Consider the following 24,606-nt stretch of genomic DNA (forward strand, 5'->3'; position numbering starts at 1 on the left):
CCCATTGAAATGTCCTTGACTAGCCAAAGACAGTGTTTCAGTAAGTACATGATAAGTCTACACTAAGCTTTTCTTGTATATCTCCTGAGATTGTCACTAGTCTGGTGCTTTAAATGATATATTTGGACTTATTCAACTGGCAAACAATACAATAGAACTGGTATAAGTTGTAACATCCTCATCTGTGTCGATGTTGGATTACTGGATCTCAGAGTGTAGAACATCTCCACCACATTGTATCTGAACAAGTGATGCTTGGACATGTGTGCCTGTTAAAAACAAAAGCATTTATCGTTAAATAACAAAGCTTTCCCGAATGTGACTTGTTGCCAGCTCATGCCATATGCACTGAACGTCCGTACACAGCGATAGTCCGACGGGATTGACTCTTCATCACCCCGGAAAGGGGGAAGTGCCAGTGTCAGAACTCCTATTTATCCATCCATTCCCAAACCCTCCATTATCCTTCGCCCTTTGCATATGGACGAAAAGCAGGAGCTTTGCAATGTGATGGAGGTGTGTATTGACCCAGTGGAGCGATGACGATGGAATACTAATCAGGTTAATAGAATTAATGATGCTGTCACCCTTGGCTGTGGATGGATGTCGGGCTTCAAGCTGGTTGTTTGCAAGCTGATTACTCTCTGCTTGGTGTAGCTTTACTGGATGGGATTTTTTTTTTCTTGTTTTTTTTTACTCTCGCTGTACTCTTATTTTCTCTCGGCCTTTCACTCCATACACTGTATTTTTCTGCTCCCCATTCATTCGCTCCTCAAATGGACTAAACCATCTTGAGCCCTTCCGAGGGAACTCTGTGGAATACTTGAGAATAGTACATTTCAACCTCAGGTGCTCATGCAAAGGCACAGCGGCAAAAGAGCTGTTTGACTCTTAATGAGAATTGTAAAGTAGAATTGTCATAATTTTCACTAACTCTGCAACTCTGACACAAAAAAAAACCCAACATGTTTTAGGATTTACATCATCTACTGGATGATTTTCTAGATATGATCTATTCACTGTTTTGGTTTTGTAAAGGAAAAATAGACAAACAATAAAGACACAACTTATCAAATGCAGGCACTTTATAAATGAGGGGTTAATAACAATCCATTTTGTATCTTATATACTGTATATATATTTTTTTTTTATTTTTTATTTTTTTTATTATTATTAATTAAGTAATTACCCCCCCAACCAAAACTCAGGATGTACATGCAAACTCTGCCCAGACTCAAACTGGGAATATCTCTGCTGTGAGGTGAGAGTACAAACCACTACAACAGGGGTCTCCTACCCTGGTCCTCGAGGGCACCTGTCCTGCATGTTTTAGGTCTCTCCCTGCTTCAGCACGCCTGAATCTAATGATGATGTCATCACCAAGGTTGTGAAAAAGCCCATTAACGAGCCCTTCATTGCAATCAGGTGTGTTGCAACTGGGAGAGAGCTAAAACATGCAGGACAGGGGCCCTCGAGGACCAGGGTTGGAGACCCCTGCACTACAACATCATGAGGACACTGTCACATTTAGTTATTGATTATATAATGCAGCTTTGATCTATAGGTCTTTATAGCCCTTGTGTTGTTGCATGTCTTCTTTTCTGTGAATGGGGTTTTTTTTCTCAGTATGTGTGTCTGTGTGTGTGTGTGTGTGTGTGTGTGTGTGTGTGTGTGTGTGTGTGTGTGTGTGTGTGTGTGTGTGTGTGTGTGAGAGAGAGAGAGAGAGATTCTGTGGTGGTTTTAAGACAGACAGAGTGTGTATAACAATGGAAGGTTGACATTTAAAGCGGTGTATTTAGTGCCAGTGAATTAGCATACTTTAACTGGCTGTTCCGTTCCGTCTGGAGAGATGCAGGCATTAAATCCCGATGCAAGATTGGTGAGCATGTTTTAAAGAGCTTTAGCGAAGATTCATAGACTACAAAATGTTTCACACACACAGAGAAACACACACTTATTCACTGCCTTCTTTTTTCCCCCCCAACTTACTCTGACCTCAGTGTATGCTGCATTTCTATTGTGCATACACAGCATTTTCCTCTACTGCCTCTTCTGAGCATGTGTGTATGAGTTATGAGGGGATAAGGGAGGATGGGGGGGGTGCAGTTGTGTGTGCGTGTGTTTGTAGTTGAGGGATAAAGGACGATGCTCTGTCACCAGCACGTCTTTGCAGATGGGTGTCTCTGAACCCCCGGCCTGCAGGAAAAACTCAGGCCCTGTTGCTGTTTTGCATGCAAAATTTGCAAATAGAGACACACAGGTGTGTCGTGCTGGAGTCTGTGCAGTCCAGTTTGATCATGTGTTTGTCTTGCAAATGTCGTAAATGTGCATAGAAATGCTGGTAACATAAGTTGTTCCTCACAATGTTCTCTAATTAACAGACTAATGAATCACAGCCTTGTTTGCTGCTCTCACACAGAACAAATATGCCTGAAAGTCATTAGCCTGTTTTATGTGTGGACAGCATTACACATGCTTGCTTAAACATAGTTTACACAGTGAATGTATAGATGTCGTCTATATAGACTCCAGGCTCAGTTGTATTATTTATGTATAGCAAAGCATTTTTTTTTTTTTTTTAATTCCAGTAGTGGTGCATAGCCCTTAAAACAATTACTGTTAAGTACATCAATCACATTGTTTAGATCAGGGGTGTCAAACTCAGATCCTCGAGGGCCGTTTCCCTGCACGTTTTCCGTGTCTCCCTCCACTGAATGTCCTGATGGTTCATCACCACGTTCAACACAAAGCCAGATCACAAGCTGCTCATTGCAATCAGCTATTTTAAAGCAGGGAGACGTGCAAAATGTGCAGGGCTGCAGCCCTCAGGGACCAGAGTTCGACACACGCGGTTTAGATGATATTACCACATGAAAACACGCGCTGAATTAGACACACAATATCATCAGTGTTTCTGGAATATATGTAAAAGCAATAAAAGTAAGATCATTTTATGGCCATAGAAAATAATCAAATATATTTTTCACAAGTTGCATTATAACGAATTTGTTACTTTTAATGAATTAGTCTCATCCTAACAAAGCTTGTCTTAATAACACATAGATGTATTGATGTATTGCAACACATTAGCTGAGCTGGATCAATCTAATGACTGATTGGTTCTGGTTCATGTAAAGTTAAACTGATAATATTGAGGATAAGGCAGAAACAAAAAAAAATACACTACCAACATGCAACCAGCAGCAGGTTGGTCATAGAAATGTACACTAATATGTATTAATTGATGGTAAATGAGGTGATAAAGCAAATATCCAACCAACATTAAAACCTTGTGAATCTGAAACCAAGTCAGAAATATTAAATAAAATAAAGATATTGAAGAAAAACCAAATTAATGACATGTAAATAAATAAACAAATCTTTCACCAAGAAAAAGCCCAAGCTCATAGCTTTATTTTTAGAATTTCTTTTAAAATCTAATTATAGTGTAGTATATTCGAACATAGGTTTTAGTTTGTGAACTGACTCAAAAGTCACAAAACAGAAGTCAAAAACATCTCCAAAAAACAGTTAACCTTAAGATATAAATCAGGTTTTACTGGAGTCGTGACCTGACATATCCTGTTTTCAGGGTGTTTGTTTTGGAATGCTGTGGTTTCCTGACAGGCTGGTGTTGCCTTATTCCCTGAGTGAAATACCTTTCTCTAAAACTGAAGGCATGATTCTAACTTTAGTTTGCCCATGATCCCTCAGAGGACAGTTTTTGTTTGTTTGGGAATTTTGGGATGGCAAAGAAAATGTGTTTGTTGTTGCTTTTGGTTTCTTTTACACCAATTGCAGAAGCTTTGTGTTTATTATGTACAGGGTTAGGCAATATAAGGGGCCGTCCACACCATGAGACTGGTTAAACTAAAGGTGCTGTTTTTGGCCTATCATCCACATGAGGAAAAAAAGACGACGTAATTGCCCCCCTCTCCACCCACCGCGGTCCGCAATGTCATCAAAGAACCACAACAATCATGGATTTCAAGCTCCAGTCGAGCTGCATAAGCTGCATGATGCCAGCAGCAGGAAGAGTGCGGCCATAGACCTATAGAACGAGAATTATATAGAGGGTTTATGAGCAGGAATCTACTTTAAATTTCTATGTGCTTTGTCTTCTTCTCCGTTGTTGGCATTTTTGGTAAGTCACAGTGCCTCTAAAGGCCTGACATGTGTACTACATGCCCTGAAGCCTCGTGTTGAGCCGTATTCACAGTGAGGTATGGACAGAATTTTTTTTGAGAATGCAGGAGACAAAAAAAATTTTCCGTCGTGTGGAGGTACCCTCAGTTAAACTTCAGCCTAAACACCTTCCTCTGTTTGTTTTTCTATTCTTTTTATTGTTGAATTTTCTGTTGCTGCATTTTGTATTTGGTTGACCGAATAAACTATTACTACTACGACTATTACTAACCACAGTTTTGTATTATTAAATAAAACTTTGTAAAAATAAAAGTGTAAAAGTTTTATGGCTTCAGACAAACTTAATCTGGTTGGAGGGGGGCTAGAATTCATAAAATTGCAGAACACTGGGCTAAACAATAGTAATGACATAACACACACACACACACACACACACACACACACACACACACACACACACACACACACACACACACACACACACACACACACACACACACACACACACACACACACACACACACACACACACACATTTCAGTTGATTCCCCGCTGATCATGTGCCCAAGGGGAGAGGGGTTGCCATGGTAACCCTTGTCCAGGACCGTGGTGTTGGCCTGCTTTTCTTGGGAGTAGTTTGAATGGGGTCAGGGAAAGACCACCCCCCCATCCTCCTTAACTCGTCAGTGGCATTGCCGAGTCCCTCCCAAGGACTGATTGGTTAACCCTTGCCCCCTCATAGTTCATCCCACTCTCTTCTCCCTCCCCCTCGCTCACTTTGTTTCTGTTGGACAACAAAGGTTAAAGGTTCACAGTGTCCATCTTACCCCTGTCCCCTCACTTCCCACCTTGAGAAGCTGCTACAGGAGTGAGGAAGAAGAGAGGTCAAAGGTTAGGGTGCTGTCTCTATGGAGGTATATGTGGTATGGCTTGATTTGAGGTTGCCAGAATGTTGTTTACCTCCTTTATGACAGGGAAGCCTTCTCTTTACTTTGGCTTTATGGCTTTGAAATTGTCAAAAATGTGCAATGATTGAGTCTTACTGATACTTTCTTCAAGATCTTTCAATATCTGACAGCTCTTGGATCGAACTGAGAAGCGCATGTGTGACACCCTGTTGAATCTCGTTTGTGATTGGACATTTCTTCGACAGAGTTCCCGAGAGTGACTGTCGTCGTCAGTTTCGGGGAACAAATCTCTATCCGTCTACTCTGTGGTAGTTTTGGAAGTTTCTTTACATCAGAAACAGACTGAAAATTATTGTTGTGAGAACTATGCATGCCGAAAGGAGTGAAAGTGTTAACAGGAAAATGCCTGTGTGTGTTTCTGTATTGTTCTAAAGTTACGTGAATTCAATGGCATTCAGTCAATACAGTAGATTTTGGAGGAAATATAGGAAATCAGTACTGGTAACTTACGCAAAGAGAGAAACTCCTACAGTCTGAAAAGTAACTGCACACCAGCAAAGTTCAAAAATACCCCATTTATTTCGAATGGGACCAAAAATACTATGGATTTTGCAGATCACAACATAATCCTGGTACTTGGCACAGAATTGTCTGCAGTCTGCTTATATCTGTTTGACTGTCTTGCGCTCATATCGCCTTATCTCTGTCTTTATTAGCCATATCTCTTCCTTTTCATGTTCTTCACTTCCACCTGGGTCTCCTTCCTGCTTGTCTCTCATGACATGCTGCATCCACCCATGATATGCCCAGCATATGTTACAGAGGACCAGACTTAATGTGACCTTGATGAAGACTTCATTGGGTATCAAGGCCTCACAGCGATATAATGCATTCATCAGAAGCATGCTCACTGGCAGAGACATCTCACTGCTATCATCCACAGCTTGAAACATATACAGAGATTATTCAAGCTCACACGCATTACAGATGTAAAAGGTGGGCTTGATTGAAGTGCTTTTATATTCTCATTTGCTTGTGCAGATCCTGCTGGCTATAATTTCCCTGTATCTCACTTCTACCTGCCAATCTTGTTCCACATTTAAATCGTACATATCCATTGGGAGTAATTGAAACAATTTCACATAATTTGCCCTGCAACTAAACCTTTTCCCTGCTACTTTTTGATTCACACATCTTTGTGATTTACTTTGAAGTATACTAGTGGAGAAAGGAGAATGTGTGATTTTTTTCTTCTTCGAGTTAAGGCTGTTTTGACATTATGTAATAACCTCTTTCCCAACTATCAGTAGATGTAATGGTTTGTGTGATTGTTTTGGATCTTGCTTATTTACACACATAAAGTAAGTACAGTGTTTCTTTCTTCTTTGAGCACGTACATCACAGCAGTCTGAGCTGCACCTTTGAAACATAATCTTCCCTGGAGAGTAAGTTTCCTTTTTACAAGTCAGGCTTTTGCTATTTTGTTCTTTAAAGATGAATTTGTTAAATATAACTGTGAGAGTAGCTACGTGGTTGCGAGTAACTTTGTATCCAAGTGAAAACGTCATAGGCTCAGTATAGAGGAGTTGAATCAAGAGTTATAGAATGTAGGTGAACAGACACTATTTTCAAAATACAGTACTGTATATATATTTAACCCCATTTGTGGGAATACGTTGCTTTCATCATCAGACTTAGGTGTGAACACAGTTGTGACATTTTCTTTCTTCCTCTTTTATACTCTCTTTTTATTCATTGAAACATTTTGCTTTTCTATCTCACTTTTCTTTAGTCCCCCTCTGTTCGGTCGCGTCAGCGAGTAAAAGTAAACTTATTGTGCTGTCAGCTTTTTGTGTTAGGTGTAAGGCCCATTTTTCTCCCAGTGTTTTAGTGTTACCACCACCATTTTTAAGGCTGAGGTAGAAAATCCCTCCCACCACATCCCTCTGTTTTTGCTCCTTCTGAGCCCTCTTGGCCTGCCTCCACCAGCACCATGCCGGTCTCTGTTCAGTGTTTTAATGCGGAGCTAAATATAGGCTTCACATTGTGCTGCTCTGCTTAATATGAGTGTTTGGGTTGATTAGACTTGAGGCTTGATCTCATCCTGCCACAGACCCCTAATGCATGCCGCGGTCTCTCGTTTCTGTTTGGATTCGGGGGCAAACAGAGGAAAGTGCTGATATAATCATGTTTCGGGTTGTGAGTTATGTGACCGAGAAAGATGGCTATATTACAGAGCTAAAATGGGATTGAATGAGTGTTGGATATTGCTATTACAGAGATTACTTTTGCAAGATTGGCTGTTCAGACCATATATTGAAATCAATTGCCAGGACTGCTTGCTTTTGATACTCACTAACAGTCAATGATCGGAAAGAATCGGACCTCCTCAATAGTTATCATGGATGATTTGTGTGTTTTCTCTCACTGATTGTTTTTTTTCAAACACATGGTAAAAAGTTGCAGAGTAGAGGATTAACTGCAGTATTCATGAAGCAGAGAAGAAAACCAATACATTTTATGGTACCAAGCCAAAACTGTAAAGTAATTGTCCTGTGTTTTTAGTAAGGACTCAGCTCATTATAGTAGATATAGTACCGCCATATGAACCTGATTGTGATGGCATTACACTCGCACAAAGATTTGTTTTCTTTCTCTTTACTTTTTAACTTTTTTCCCCCCCTCATATCCCTTCTCGAGTCTCGACTTACTTGACTTCCTGTTCCCTGTCCTCTCACAGCATGGACTGGTCTCCAGCCTGTCTGTGCAATGGGAAGTGACACAGTGCATATAAGCAAGTGAGCTAACATAAGCCTTATGGAGGCTTATAATGTACAACGAGAGCAGGAACAAAAGAGATGGCATGCTGGGCTGGTGTGAGCCACCTCGCACACATACACACAGCACATTTCTACATGCCGCTTGCCACTGACACTAGAATTCTTCAGCCTGACACTAGTGATGGATTAGATGCGTTATCGAGGCGGAGAGAGGCTCCATGTTTTCTCCTACTGCGTGGAGAAAGAAAGTGAGAGAAAGAGGTGGAGACACACACGCACACACACACACACACACACACACACACACACACACACACACACACACACACACACACACACACACACACACACACACACACACACACACACACACACACACACACACACTTTGGCAGCTGAATAGCCTGCACCCATTTCACCTGAACTAAAGAAATACAATAGCAGTCTGCTAGATTTCAAGCCAGGTTTCCAGGACAGACAAACAAATGGATATCCTGAGCTATGCTCTCTGTGCTTTTGAACACGACCAGTTTATTTGCATCTGTGTTTATGTGTGTATGCATGTGAAAGTGCTCATTCATGTTCATTTAGGAGGTGTACCTAAATACATGGAATATACGATATGCAGTCATCTACAAGTGCTTCTGTTTTCTTGTTAAACAAAGAAATTAAGGCCCCTTGTCTCCTGACTGGTGGTGACTTTGTCAGTGTGACTCATGAGACCCGTTCACACACTGTGACTCACCTCATGCCTGAGAGGGTCTGACTCCATCTAAATCAAATCAAATCAATCTTTATTTATGTAGCACTTTTTATACATTGAAGTGACACAAAGTGCTTTAACAAGAATTAAAAACAGTGCAAAGATAAAATAGATGAATAAAAAAACGATGAACACACACGCACACATGCAGACACACACACATAAGTGAAGACATGCCTAGTGATATGGAGACATGGCAGGGCACTGAGGACTAAGGTGAGGAAAGGGCCACAATTTGAGCCTTCCACAGTGGGGGCAGCACAACTTTTGACCACAGGGGGCACCGCCCCACAGATCCCCCCCCCAGCCGGGCAGACCAGCCAATCCCACCACATATGTAGGGGACCAGCCAGGTGCCCGGGCAGGGAAACCCACGGGACGGCACCACCCACGGCAAAACCGGCCACCACCAGTGTAGTGACCCCTAGAGGAACCACTGGAGATAAAAAAGAAGGTAGAAAATTAAATAATTATCTTAAATAAATAAATAAAAGTAGATAAATACATTGATAGAATACATAAATATATAAAAACCTACACATATATAAAATCAGTTAAAAGCCTGATTAAAAAGGTGAGTTTTTAACACTTTTTTAAAAACCTCAACGGACTCTGCAGCCCTGAGGTTCCCCGGCAGGATGTTCCACAAACGGGGACCATAGGAGCTGAACGCAGCCTCCCCGTGAGTCTTGGTCCTCGTTTGAGGGACAATTAAAAGGCCGGTGCCGGAGGACCTCAGGGCCCGCGAGGGTTGATATGATAAAAGTAGTACAGATAAATAAGAGGGTGCAAAACCATTAAGACACTTAAAGACTAGTAAAAGAGCCTTAAAATCGATCCTGAAGCGAACGGGGAGCCAATGCAGCGATTTTAAAATAGGCGTGATGTGGGCCCGCCCTCTAGTATGGGTCTATATCCTGGGTGTTGGACAGTTGGTCTGTCTGCACACTTCACACTCCAACACTACCCTTCCTTCACTCCTCCATGCAGAATGACCTATAATTCCGACATGATGACAAAGGCTTTTAACTCCATGGACTAACAAAGAGAAGCGCTTGTATGTAAATAAACTTGTGTATGGATTTTGCATGTTTCCTGAGTTGTGCAGGATTGCACCTAAAAGGAAGAACTGGATTGGCATTTGACCTGCCTTTGTCCTTCAAAACTGGCAAATGTACACATTTGACAATAACAAAAGACAAATGACTGCTTTGTGAAAAATTCACTTTTTTTCTCCCCAAAGTTACGCTTACGTTGCAAAACTTGAGCTGGGGAGAGCACCTTGCTGTCACAAAAGCCTTTCAAATTGTGAATGGCTTCAGACAGGCATCACTGACTTTTAAAATGCTGTCAGCAGTCTGTCACCGGTCATGTTGTCTGGGGTGCCAAGCAATCTCAACATCAAATTCAAGGCCGTTTACTAAAGCTAAGATTGCTTCCATCAGATGGATTAGATTTGATAGTATCAGTTTTATCATGGTCATTGTCAGATTTCACTGATCTATGTCTTTCTCAGTTGGTATGACCCCACTTGACTACGAAGCTCCCCTTTCCCATGCAGAGCCTTCACTGTGGTGACTCTGAGAGGGGTCAATGCACATAGACAGAGACAAGAGTGTAGAAATGTGTGACAGTGGTGTAGTTTTGCAGAGTCTAATCCACTGCGTGGGATCATCCAGATAAAGCCAATGCTTTCACTTCAACACTCCAGACTGCTGAACTGGATTAGTGCAGATGCAGAAGATAGCTGCCAAATAGGTTACTTTGGGAGTTCAACTTTCACTCTCATTTCTCTGTCTCTGTTGGAGCGCGGCTGATTTTCATCCACAGAAGCATAATCATCCTGAAATCAACTCGTATTATACTATTCTGGTAGATCATGTAGGTGGAGGACCTACAATTTGACTTAATCCCATTCTGATACATGGTGTTAGAATGGAGTGTGCTGTACACAGGGTTTTGGTAAAGGCTCTTGTGGGTGGGTTACACTGTGCTCTGCAAGCTGAAATGTGGCAAAATAATATACACCCTCACATGGATCTGTATTGGTCTTGGCAGCCACCTGTAAACATGCATGTCCTGTTTCAGAACACTAACCTCCTTCAAGGCTGAGGTTTGAAAATAGGATTCGAAAAAAGAAAAAAAACAGCCCAGCGCTCTCAGGTAATAGTTAGCAGCTGGACCATTAGAGGACAGACATTCTTGAACAATTTGGCGTCTAATGTTGAACAAACTTTGAGAAATACTGCATAACAGAGACCAAATCACGATCATCGCGTTTTATTTTTGTCTGTGTTTCAGAGCTCAGTGTAGTCTGATTTTTACAGTGGGGGATTATGCAATTTAAATAACCAAATGCAAACCGCCGCTTTGGCATTTTGCATGTTGCATAACACTGTCTATAGAGGTAAGTGTGGTTTTGGCTTTTGCTTTATGCTGTTGTCTTTGAGCAGCAGCAGCATGCGCAATGTGCTGAAAACACACTTTTGATGCACTTTTACCTTGGATTTATTCAGCATTTTTCACTCAGGCAAATTGCTTCACACAGACTCACACAGTTGGGGATCCAGTGTCTGGCACGGTGTTCAAAACCAGTGAGACCAAGGGAGAGGGAAAGAGAGAGAGAGAGAGTGAGTAAGAGAGAGACAGGAGAAGGGCAATTTGAATTGGAGTTTGGTCAATCTTCAAACGTTTTTCCAGGGAGCTTACATAGTCTGATCAAAAGCATCCCACTGGCACAGGTCCTTGTTGCCACAAGGGGATGCCTCTGATGCCTTTGCCATGGTTTCCCCGCTAGTCCAGTCCACCACCCCCAACCTCTCACTCACTTAAACCTGACTAGGTGCTGCAACACAAACCACATTAAAACTGTAGCTCCTTCCTAAATCAAGGGTTTTGTTTTTTTTGCTAAGTTTGTCAGATGAAAATGTCTTACTCTCAATATATATATATATATATATATATATATATATATATAATAACGTATATGGGTGGCAAATGGACTTTACATATATATATATATATATATATATAAAATAACGTATATGGGTGGCAAATGGACTTTACTTAATTTGACTTTACATTGTAAATTTTTCTGTTCAAGTAATTACAAACCAGCCTTACATTTGATCACAATCAGGCATGCAAGGTGCTCACACACTGCTGGGCGAAACTAGTTTTCAACAGTGGACAAGATGAGACAGGGGATTCAACTGCCAACCCTTAGATTGACAATCCACTATATGAACTGAGCTAAAGCCACCCGGTGTGTGCATGAAGATAAGTGGTGTGGATTCACTTCGGCCCTTTGTTTGCACTCGACTTTCTAATAAAATTGAGGTGACATGGCTTAATGGCGGTTATTGCTCTTCCTTCACAACAAGAATATGCCAGGTTTGAGCCTGCTTGCCAACACAACACTGGCTGTTTCATTATAGTGTGTGGAGTAATTTCTGTTACAATACAGACATATTTGCTAATTCAATATTCTGAATTCAACATACAATCAAGTAAATACAGAAATGATTGTCTCTTTAGATCCATTTTAATGGACTGGCAACCTGTATGTAAATAAGTATAAAAGTATATATAATTAATTGAATCAGCTTCTTTATTCCCAATTATTGAGAACACAATAAAAAAAATGCTTCCCCGAATATGTTTTATGTGAATAGAAATGTGAGTCTGAACACCATTCACTGATCATGATTTATCTGTTATTCAAGATATTGTTGATTTTTTTTCTTTTTCGAAAGCACTATTAACTACAGCCCATGGTGTCCCGGGAGTCCATGTAAACCGTTTTTCAACACTACCATCCATCTTCGCCTTTTTTCCTCTTCATCGCTTTACTTAGTTGCAGCCCTCCGACACTGGTGATGGAGAGAGGATACCTAATGGCTGTGGTGCTGAAATGGGGGAACTGTGTTAGTCCAGGTCACACCAAAGGACACCTCTCCAGGGCACCAGAGGTTGTTTAGGTGGATGGGCTCTCCCAAAATAGAGAGGCAGTATTATTGTCAGACGGGGCTTAAGGGTGTGAATCCAACCTGTTTGCAGCCTTCTCATCCAGACTGATAAATAATGCAGGGTCAAATGGGGCAAACATGGGATGGGTTTAAGTACTTGAGAGACCAAGCTAAATGTTGAAGTAAAGCGACGCTGAAGAAATGGATGCTTTGGGTCTGACAGTCACTTACTCAGGTACTAGATACTGCAGACCGGTAGGAAAGAAGCGTGGGAGTGTGATAAAGAGAGGCCGTTTTAGACAGATTTATTTTTGCTCCACTAAGCACTGCTTCCTCCATTTACTTGCCCAGGGATTTTTTTGCCCCCCCCCCCCCCCCTTTTTTTTTGTCTCAATTGCCCACCCCTGGGTGAGCCTATAACCCTGCAGTGTACTTCACATGTCGCTAACCCACTTCACACAAATGTACACATTTTCTCTCTCCCACAATGCTGCGGGTGTGTGTTTGCATGTTCATATGTGTGAATGTAGCACACTTTGTAAGATTAGCAGCCACTATTGGAGGAAATAAAGCTTGGTAATGTGTCAAATATATGTGTGTGTTTGTGTGTACACAGTGGGATGGAAAGAGGGTTTGAGTGTCAGTAATGTTTGAATCTATTTTCTTTCTATGAGCCATAAGCCTAATCTGCTGAGAAAAAAAAAAGTATGGACACAATGCTGAGAAACAGAGACAGTATTGGTGACTGGGAAAATAAGCATCCATTATTGTACACATCCCTGCACTCCTGATTAAATGTGTTTACTTAAAAGGACATGTGACTGTTTAGTAATTGCTATGCCTGGTATGTTTTTCACAAAATGTTATACCCATGCCTGGAGACTTGGGGTTTTTGTTCCAGACACAGTAAGAGACAGCTGTGGGTGAGAGTGTGTTACAGGCCAAATGTGAGTTTAGAGGCCCCTGGACAGTGGTGAGAGACTGTGTGATAGCGATCTCATTCAGATGAACTGCAGGCGCGCGATGGGAAGGTCGGGTTATCTTGTGATCCCTCGTGGCAGCCTGCTAGGACACATATCACAGCATGACAGACTGCTCCTGTGGGTGCACACGCACATAAAGACGGTCCTTGAACACACACAGAACCTACACTGACACAGTAGCGAACAGAACAGTGCTGGTCTGGCCATGCGCCGACATGCTTTATGGATGAGCGTATTTGCGGAGGTCTCCTTCCACACTGCAGTGTCAGTAACCAGATGAAGACTGGCACGGCCCCCACATCCTGCCTTGTTCCTCCTACATATGGTTTTCACATATGTCCCGTTTTCAGTGTTTGGATTAGCCAGCCAAGGTCAGGTGTAGGTCAGCCGTGGAAAACTCAACCACTCTGAGCTCTGCTCCTTAACTGTGGTGCCTGCTGTCGTGTACCCAACTAACCCCCGAGCTTTGAAGGCAAAGCTCGGGGGGCTTTCTCTGAACGTGTATCATATTTCTTTTTCTTGACCATCTTGCAGTTTGACACTCGCTGGTATTTGCACATACATACACAACACTGTGTGTGTGTGCATGCTGTTGCTCACATAGCCCCCACCACTTTACCACCACCACCACTGCCACCCCCCCCATCCCAGTAGATCTTCTTTTGACAGACATACGACCTTGACTTTCCCCTCTGTGATGCTTAGTGAAAGGCTGGTTGCTCTTTGTTGCTGTCACTATCTGAATGGATAGATGAATGTTTGGGAGGAGGCAGGCAGGCAGAAATGGACAGATGATAGAGCCATCAGCTTTCATGGTTGGAGGAGGGCCTAGTGGCATGTGGCATCACAGACGCATCAGCAAAAGAAGACCCACGCCCTCCCTCACTTTCTTATTTTGATGTGCCGCTCATATGTTTGGCCAAGGAAATTGGACAGATAAAAAGGAAACTGGGCTGGCAATGGCACATTTGGGTCAGGAAGGGATTCGTTGCTCCTATAAGTCATTAGAATACTTCTTCACTGTTTTTGTTCGGAGGCGCTCTTGGCCTCAAGTTCAAAGCTTTACTGAGGAAATGCATCATTCATCAGGAGAAAGAAGAAAGAAAAACAGAGCTTAGGTTTCAAAAGTCTAATAACACCAGCAAATAATTCCTCACAGTTTGCATAACCTCATCCCACAATAAAAACTGAAACAACTGATTTCCTTCATGTCATGAAACGGTGCCATTTGTCACATATTTCTTGTAAAAAAGTTGTTTAAAAATTCAATCAATTGCTATTTGTCATACCTTTCTCATATCAGAGGCTTTATGGAGAATCTTCAAGTCACGAAATAAGATGTGTTTTTTTCACCATTATATGACCTGTGACTGTCTATCCTGTCACTCAATTTTTTTTTTCTCGTTTCTGCATTCAAACTGATATAAATGGCAACTCCTCACCCTGTCAGCCTTCTTTTTTCTTTTGTTTTTCAGATTCGTGTTGACGGCCCTCCTCACGGTGGTGTCCAGTATGAAACAATATCTGTTATCAAGGACGGCAGCCCCATTCTGAGAGACATGGCCTTCTCGCTGGACCGCAACTACCTCTACGTGATGTCTGAAAGACAGGCAAGTGCGGGCAAGATGTTTGCAAACCTTTAATTCCTATCCTTGTGTGTGTATTTCTTTGTATGGACAGTTAACAGTTGCCCTTTTTTTTTGCACACTTGTTAAGCAGAGCATCCCGAGACTCACCATATGGAAACTAAATTCTGGGACCTTCTGGGCCTGAAACCAGTCATCTAATATATATTTTGCAACTTTCTTGACAAACAAAAATTGGTCTATAAATTGCAAACATTTTAGTCATGGCCTCCATTCGTGGTGTTGGCACTGTGGTGTGTGAGCTTGCACCATGGAGTGCAATTTCCCGTGTGTGTGTGTGAGTGTGTGTGTGTGTGTGTGTGTGTGCGTGTGTGTGTGTGTGTGTGCGTGCGTGCGTGCGTGCGTGCGAGCGAGAGTTTGAATATGTTTAAATGTCAGGAAATGTGTAAATGTGTGTGCTCCAGCCGAGCCTGTAATGGCCCACCTCTCACCACCACCAAATCCACCACCTACTGTTAACTATAAATAACCTGCGTGGCACAGCAGGGGCCTGTGTGACAGTGTTTGATAATGAAGGGGAACAATGAGGGCAGGGACAGAGAAAAAAATTAAGAGACAAGAAAAGGATTCGGTCGAATGATAGAAGCCGAGAGAAAGACATGAAGAGCACACGCTGGCTGAAGCAGAAGAGTGATGAGGAGAAAAGGGTCACAGAGTGGTGTGCATGACTTACTGCAAAGAGAGGCACATAGAGAAAGAGAAACAGATTGCAAGGTCATCCTTTCACACTCCTAATGAAGTGACACAGCATTACCAAGCCGGTGGGTGGGAAGCAGCTGATGGCCATCAATGGAGCTGACGCAGTAGAGGGGTTGAGGGCTGACATAGGTGGAGGGGGACACAAGGACAGTATAGAGGTGAGGAAATTAGAAAAAAAAAAAAAAAAATGAGAACCAAAAACATGGCCAGATAGAAAAAGAGATGACATGAGGAAAAGAAATGACAGGAGAAGAGGGGCAGCTGCAGGGGAGCGTGGCAGCGCAGCAGCCCTAGAGACAGACAACGTGCGAGGTTGTCAGTGCGAGGTGATAGATTGCCATCCTCTCCCCTTATCTCTCCTTTTAACACACTCAACAACCGGCGAGCTCATGGGTTAGGAACCATGGTGGGCGGATGTGGTGTGAAGGAGTTATTTAGACAAAAGCGTCCACTGCGGAGGGACGGGAAAAGTAGAGCAAACCGATTTTCAGCAGTTACTCCTCTTTTCCCGCAACACATGACTAACACATCCTCATGCTGAGTCTGAGATGCGCTTTTATTGCACTCTGAAAACAAAAACTAAGCTAAGAAGTTGCTCAGTTTATGTCAAACTCTTGCTGTGGAACCAAATTGAAACAACGATAGATCACTTCAACAGGCTGTTTGTAATCCAAACATGCAACAAAATGTTTTATTGTCCAAATACTGTTTGATTCTTCTTTTTTCTTTCTTTTTTTTTTTTCAAGTCACTTCAGTAAAAAAAAGGAATTATGTAAATCTCATGCACAAACACAATGTGCGTACATGTGTCTGACACTGAACTGGTGACTCTTGCATGACACAAATTCCACAAGTGGAGGAGAGTTTGAACCGAATCGAAAGTCTCTTCTCCATATTTACTAAATCCTTTATTCCCACTTATTCCACAGATGAAACGAGCTTTTGATGTTGAGCGCATAACTGCTCGACATCTGAATGAGAACTTGTCGGTGAATGTTATTAGTATTCAGCATGTAGACTCTTCTGTCTTTCTCTCCAGGGGTTAGGAAGGTTTGATGCAGACAGATGCTCTCTCACACACACACACACACACACACACACACACACACACACACACACACACACACACACACACACACACACACACACACACACACACACACACACACACACACACACATTGAAACGTGTTCAGCTGCTTTGGAGATGTTGCCCTGCACGTTCAAGGATACCACTCAGTAGTCACATCTGACAAGAGTAACTGAATTGGGATTCAGTGTGGCCAGATACTCAGTCAGCCTTTTAATTATAATTTTGTCCGATTCAATAGAGACTGTTTTTCGGTTTGTTCATCTGTCCTTCCATCTGTTGGTCTGTTTGTCTGTCGTTCCATCTTCTACACCAGTTTTATTACTATTGGGGGTTGTGGCAGGCTGAAGCCGAACACAGCCAAAACAGGCTGAAAGACTTTGTTGCTAGTCCATTACTGTATATCTGTCCTATGCTCAATAATTAGATATTTGCAAAATGTCTCGGAAATATTTCACAGTTTTGGCACAGATATCCGCTCTCACTAATCTGATTCACTGATTTGATTTATCGCTGTGGTCATTATGACCTGAATTATTTTAGTGTGATGGAAATATCTGTGGAATCTTGGGGATTTTCTTTTTTTTAAATTTGAGCACACATGTGCACTTCAAGTTTTCACGGCGTTCTTTGGCGGGTGCTTTCATACAAGTTAAAGATTAAGTGCAGAAAAGAGCCCAATCTAGTGAATCTCTTGACCACAACAGGGAACATTAATGGTCCCCACTTGACCACTGAGTCCACGACGGCAAGGTTTATTCTGTACAGATCACCAGTCCATCACAGCGCCAACACAGAGAGACATCAATACACACCAGAATTATGATTCTTAACAGATAACAGAAGTTACTGTTTCAGACTTGAGACATGCCTCGTTTTTTGCAAAAACAACACCCGAGGAAACACACACCTTTCATTATATTCCTAAACAGAGATGGCTTTATACAATTATGTGTCTGGACAGTGTGTCTGCCAATTGGTGGTTTGGCGGAGACATGCGAGCATGTGACAGTAATTCTAGTTTGATATGTGTTTCTGGTTCACGGAGAAAAAATATTCAATTGGTTGCAATGAAAGCAGGCTTCTGAATCTGCAATCAGATCGAAGCATGTCCTGTTGAAATATCCATTCATCATGTTCTTTACACATTGTATTGAGATGTTGGTGGTGGAGTCTTTTCTAACCCAGCTAACATGGGTCAAAAAGCAGAGAACGTCCTGTACAGATCGTTGGTCCATCACAGAGAAAATCCCTGTCTGCCAGAAAGAACAGTGTTAACCACTGTACCTTCTGCTGATATATACTTTAGACATGTAGTAACACTGATGATGTCAAATGTAATCTTTGTGATTAAATGCATATCAGGTATCACGACATAGGTCAAGGAATCTATACAAACATCTTCAAACCTGCTCTTTAGCTTTTCAGTGAAAAACGTCCATTTGACCTTTCGATGAGCTTTAAATTTCACCTCCAGCTCCACTTGAAGTCACACATCCAGGACATCATGAGATACATCTTGTGCAAGCTCTGCTTGTTCCAATGTGTGACTGATACCGTCTGAGGCCAAGCACATGGTGATGGGAGACTGCGAGAACAAAGGAGGGATGATATCAAACAGACACCAAGGCAGATTTGGCTCCAGTTGTATTTCCTACTCTGAATAACAAAGAAGTCCTCTGTGTTTGGCACAGTGGGAAAGAGAGAGAGCAAGCGAGAGAGACAGACACTGAATGAGTTGGGGAGACAGACGGGAGAGTGAGAGAGTAATATTTGCACAGTGAGGCCGTGCTCCAGAATCTGGGCTCTCGTTCTCTCCTGTCCTCACACCTGTCTGTATGTGTTGTGGCTGTGAATCGTCGGATGTGCAAGGCCTTTGTAAACACAAACATGCAGACAGGCACCCACAGGGACACGCATGCGTGCACATAAAGCACATGCTTCCTTTGCATAGGCACCAACATAAAGCACCAGCTCGCACATGTGCACGCTCACCAAAACAAATCACCAACACATGCAAATACCAGTGTTACATTCAGTATTCTAATAGAGTTTCTATACCTTTTGGATGCTTGCCATGTCCCTTATCTCCTTCTCACACACACACATATATATAAATTCCAACATCTCCATATGTATAGAATTTCTACAGTCTGACTTACACGTACAAAATCTTCCCCACGTTACAATTCAGTGTACTCTCTGTTTTCTGGTGTCTTCTTTCTCGTACTCCCCTCAGGGCTTCATCGTTCACTCACTTGACTGTGTATTTATTAGCTCCCTATTTCATATTTGATCCATGGTACTGCCATGTTAAACTGTGCTTTTGTTTTTTTATATTGTAATGACAATAGCATTCACCATATTAATGATGTGCTGAGATTGGCCCAATGTGAGCCAGTGCAGTGGAACTGATGAAAAGACCTGGCTCACTGACTTCCTCCTCTCACTGAGCTGTGTGTGTGTGTCTGCGTGCATGCGCCTGCCCTCCTGTAGGGTGCTGTATCATTACTGACAGCCCCGAAATTCATAACAGCAGGATTTCAACTGGTGATTTATCTTTAGGAATCTGTGTATAACTAATATGGTGTCTTCTGTTGAAAAAAAAAAAAAAAACCCTCAACTAGCTGGTTGCATCATTTCTGTTCTGTTCCTTTCTCCTGTTGTTTTGCATTCTGTCATTGTGTTGATCCATTGTATGGATTTCCACCACATCACATGTATGAGTCATGTTGTGTGAGATTCTGTGTGACTGCTTCTATATTTAGACCGATAATCCAGTGATTTTGGTACTTGGCTGAGTAGCACTGCCACTGGCAAACAGTGATGAAGAGAAAAAGGTCAGAGCTGTTTGGGGAGATTCAGCTGAGCTGCCTTTGAGACACATCCTCAACTTTTTCTCTCTCGTCTTTTGCGATCTTTTCCTTATTTTTGCGTCAGATGAAATGCCCTCTTAAAAATGTGTTATACTCCTGAAACACCGAACTGCATTGAATATTGTTTCAGATGCAGTAGATTTCTCACTAAGCACTTTGTGTTTTTGCGTTGTTGCCCAAAGTAGCAATAATTTGAGTCTTCTTTAATACCTTGTTGATGAATAAGCTTGGCATATAGGGGAGAAAAGCAATATAAGACAACTTGTTTTTGGTAAAACTTTAGCTATTTGATAATAACAAAAGGAGCTCGGCAAAAGAAAATATAAACTACAACTGGATTTACCAGTAAGGCCTCAAGAATCACTAATAAACCCATCATTCAAGTCTAAAATATCATTGAATATTACTCCATTTTGGAGAAGATAAAACATTTTTTTAATGCTGCTCAGCAAAAGGTCTCAGCTTGACAAGGTTACATTCAAGTAAGCAAAAGCAATCTTAACCAAGAAGGGTTCAGAGAGATATTGAGGAAATATGAAAAAAAAATACAACTAAAGATCAAATTGTCAAGCCAGTGTTGCCATGACGACAGGCTTGTACGAATTCTCCAAAAGACTTCATGACTCCCTCACAGTTTTCAGAGAGTGATCGTAACACGAACAACCAATAAACCAGAGTCATAATGTGAGTTGAGCTGTTTCCAGGCAAAGCATGCAAACTCCACATAGAAATCCCAAAATCGAATTTGTTGCATAAAGCAACACTTTGAAAGTGTCTGGGTATTTTCTCCAGACCCATTTTTGCCATGAATGTTCTACTTGACCATGAAAAAAAAATTGCCAAGCAGTAATTAGTGGGTCTATGTACAAGAAACAGCACATAGTGAGTAACAGCAGTTCTCCAGCTGTGTGTCAACAGAGGAGGTTTTCCCAGAAAGCTGCTGCCTCGTCTTTGCCAAGGTACTTGGGATAAAGCCGGGATTGACAGTGCAAATTACAAAACTGTAAGACTTCATTTCTTAACTCCAGGTTCCTTCTGTCAAACTTTTTTTTTTCTTTGCCTCTGGTATTGCAACAACATTGCCTTCCAAACATTCTGAAAAAACAGATACAAGGTAATGAATTACATAACCTCATAATGGTGCAGTGATTAGCATGACATGTTTACCCTGTGCATGCCTGGCAATTCTGTCACAGTCCAAAAACATCTATGTCAGGTTAATCGGTGACTCCAAATTGCCCGTGTGAATGTGTGTGATTGTACTGCTCTGTGTGCCCAGTGATTGTCTGGCAACCTGTCCAGCATGCACCTTGCTGTTCGCCCATTGTCACTTGGAGTCAGCTCCAGCTTCACGTGACCCTAACCTGGATAAAAAGCAGACAGATAAAAATGGATAATAATCAGCAAATTTCTCATGGTAAAGCACAAGGGAATTTATATTTTATCTGTAAGTTATACTCTGCATGCACTCAGAGATCCTGTGCTAACAGTAATACTCGTATGGCATAACATTTCCAACAGATGCTCCAATCAAACAGGTAGAAAGACTATCCGTGTATGAATGGCAGCTGGAGCAGAGCTAATCCGCCGCTGCGTTTGCCAGCTCATGCAAATTCACTGCACTGCATCTGCATTAGGTTTCTGGCCTGGGCTCATCCCTTGTCTCTCTCTTTTTCTCATTCATTACTCACTCTTCCTCCTCCTCCTTCCTTTTTTTCTTCGCCTGTCCATTTTTTTTTTTTTTTTTATCAATGTGGGTATGCTTGAAAAGACAAATACCTCTTACCTGTTTTGTTTGTTTGTTTGTTTTTTTGCTTACTTTAAAAATACAGTAATCATGTTTTTTTTGTGTTTTACTGGGGATTCGGGTGAATGTAGAGACATTGACGGCCCTCCTGTCGCTGTGGCCTGGATAATACCGAAAGCAGCTCTCCATCTTTTTGTTGCTTCTTTATCAACGCAATGCAGCATGTTGGGATAAATGACAACAGCTACTCCAGTATCAAATGGGGTCTTATGGGGCCGGGATTATCAACATATGTGGGAAACACTTCCTATGTGGTGCTTTGTGCTGTAATGGCCTTTGGCTCTCAGCAACAAGACGAACACTCATCACACACAGTTGAGAATCAGTGACTGCATTATTTCAGCTGCATTGGTCAGCAGCCAGAACACAGAGAGACCAGGCTATAATGTATTATTCATAAGGAACAGTTAAGATTTAACATCTGAAAGCAATACCTGTGGCGTGGTCTCAGTTCTGTCTGAAAAGGTTTTTGAAAATACCTCAATGGGGAAAAAAAAAAAAAAAGATCACAAAGTCCTCCCACACCAAAATAAAAGTGGTTATGTTTTATTGCGTCGTAATTAAACTCCAAGAAAAGAGGCAGGTGTTGACTTTGTAACAGAGCTCAATGGTTTTTGCAATGCTTTATGGCTGAGGTACACAACAGCGCATAATAGACCTTAACAGACTGCAGCTCTCCCGCTGAAATAGTGGCTCTCTAATTGCCAGCTCTTTATAAGGATAACTGAAATTTCTGCTCGCATGACCGTCTGAGGGACACTGAGCCGTCTCGTAAAACAGACTCGTCTTTCATGGACAGACACACAACCCTCCCCCTATAGAGGCATTCAGCCATGTGCTACTGTCACTCTCCAGTACACCCCTGGCTCTTTAGCAAACATTAAACCACCTCAGCGCCGACCTTTGTATGCCATCCTTCCTCCCTTAGCTGGGATCATGTATGGACCAGCAACATTACAGCTCACAGATTATCAAAAAGAAAAGAAGAGCTTCTTTTTCTGGCTTTGCAATTTCTTCCAGGTGCTCAGCTGTGAAATTTGAAATCCATGCATGAATTCTCTTTTCTTTTTTTTCTTTTTTTTCTCCAAACCATTTTGGTATGAGGTTTCCCCTCAACCTGTTCTCCATCTGAGCACCTTCACTCTCCTCCCACAGATCTTTCCTCCCTGTCCTCATCCCCCTGAACCTTTATCTGGCTCGTGGGGTTCAATTGGGAGGAAATGGGTTCAGTGGTTATCTAGACAGGAGGAAATAGGATTAATTTACACCTTGGTCATGATGAGATTAGCTGACATGCTCCTGGTTCATTATTATGAAGGACTTTGCTGTGTATGCCACACTTGTTTTCTACATCCATGTGCTTTGAACATGTGACGGCTCACAGCCGGCTTTCATTGCCACTTGTTCATGTTTAATGAAAGTTACTTTCATTGTGGCTGAAAAGCCTTTCTTGTTTACAAGTTTCAGTGTTTGGCTTTGTAAGAACACAAATATTCACAATGTAAGGTAAATAATTCTTCTTGAAAACAGCATTGTTTCTTTTAATCTCCAAAAAAAGAAGTGGATACCGCAAAGTGAGCATAAAAACGATAAATGCTGGTTTTTAAAACACCATGAATCATCCTTTGGATATCTGCATATGCTTTATTTGAAATATTTACTTCAGAGTTGAACAGACTGATACAGTAATGTGGTGGGATATTTAAGATTTCAGCTCAAAAGAGACGGGGTCAAAAGATTAGCACGTCATGTCTAGATTATCCCTCCCACTGTTTGTTAGTTGGCTGTCAGGACTCAGTAACAGAGGGATTTCTGGCAACCACCACAACAAGTGTTGCCTTGTCGTTCCTTGACCTGGTGCCGGCCCCTGGGGCAGTGTGGTGAGATCACAGCTGCCAGAAAGTGAACCTTGAGTTTGACCATTGACCCTTATCAGTGCAGTTCTCACCAATAACCAATATGCTTATCAGTGACGCACACTGACTTTTTTCTGTCTCAATGTGGCAACACACACACACACGCACGCACGCACGCACGCACGCACGCACACACACACACACACACACACACACACACACACACACACACACACACACACACACACACACACACACACAGTCCCAATAACTTGACGAGCACTCCACAAAACACAGCACAGAGAATAATCAAAAGATGGCTTTCACAAAGCGCAGTGATCACTGCAATGTGCTGAATTCAGTTCGCAACTCTAAAATGTCCCTCAGTCATTTCAGTCTTTCTGAAGTCCTTTTTAAAAAAAAAAAAAAGTCTACAGAGGTTCAAAAAGCAAAAAGCTGAATATTCTCTTTTGCTACCTCAGTGTGAAATGCTTTTCTGCATCCCAAAAGGTTTCAGACCGTCTTTCTATCATAAATTCCTGAATGTTCCCTGATTCTCCAGTTGCATCCACGGCTGGCTTTTAAAATGCATGACTGTTCGTTTAAAAAGCTGCATTGTACCGTAGCTCTCCCACTAAGGTTAAATGAGGTTTGTTTTATGTAGTACAGCTGGAAAAAACCTGAGGTGTCATATATGCCTGGCAACTATAAAGTGTACCACACTGTTTATACAAGAGAAGTGACCTGAATACATGATTTCCGTCATGCATGACAAAGCCATGATCCTGTGTGCCAACATATGGACCACACATCTGCATGTGATTCCACCCTCATGGGGCTGATCATGAGAGGGAAATTGTGGTCACAGCTTACTAGCGTCTGTCTGCGTTACCACGAACCTCAACAACAGACGAACATCACTCAGGCAGCAGTGTCTGGCCTTGATAGATTGGCCGTCATGTTTTATCTAGGATGTAAGTGTAGCAGCAGGGTCAGCGTGGCAGCTGTAGGGACGTGGGGCCAGCAAATCAATTGCGTGGCCGTGTTGTTACCCAGGTGCAGTCGGGAGAAGGACCAACAGTTGC

At 42.0% G+C, this 24,606-nt stretch overlaps 1 protein-coding gene across 1 annotated transcript in view; it reads left to right on the plus strand.

Moving 5' to 3' along the window:
• plxna2 (plexin A2) overlaps window positions 1-24,606 on the plus strand; it is a 188,851-nt gene that overhangs the window by 61,612 nt on the left and 102,633 nt on the right. Inside the window, exon 4 of the mRNA XM_080497333.1 lies at window positions 15,024-15,158. Within this exon, the coding sequence (XP_080353459.1) occupies window positions 15,024-15,158 (135 nt within the window). The remainder of the gene's footprint in view (window positions 1-15,023; window positions 15,159-24,606) is intronic.

Source organism: Blennius ocellaris, assembly GCF_963422515.1.
Source record: "Blennius ocellaris genome assembly, chromosome: 5".
Lineage (NCBI taxonomy): Eukaryota > Metazoa > Chordata > Actinopteri > Blenniiformes > Blenniidae > Blennius > Blennius ocellaris.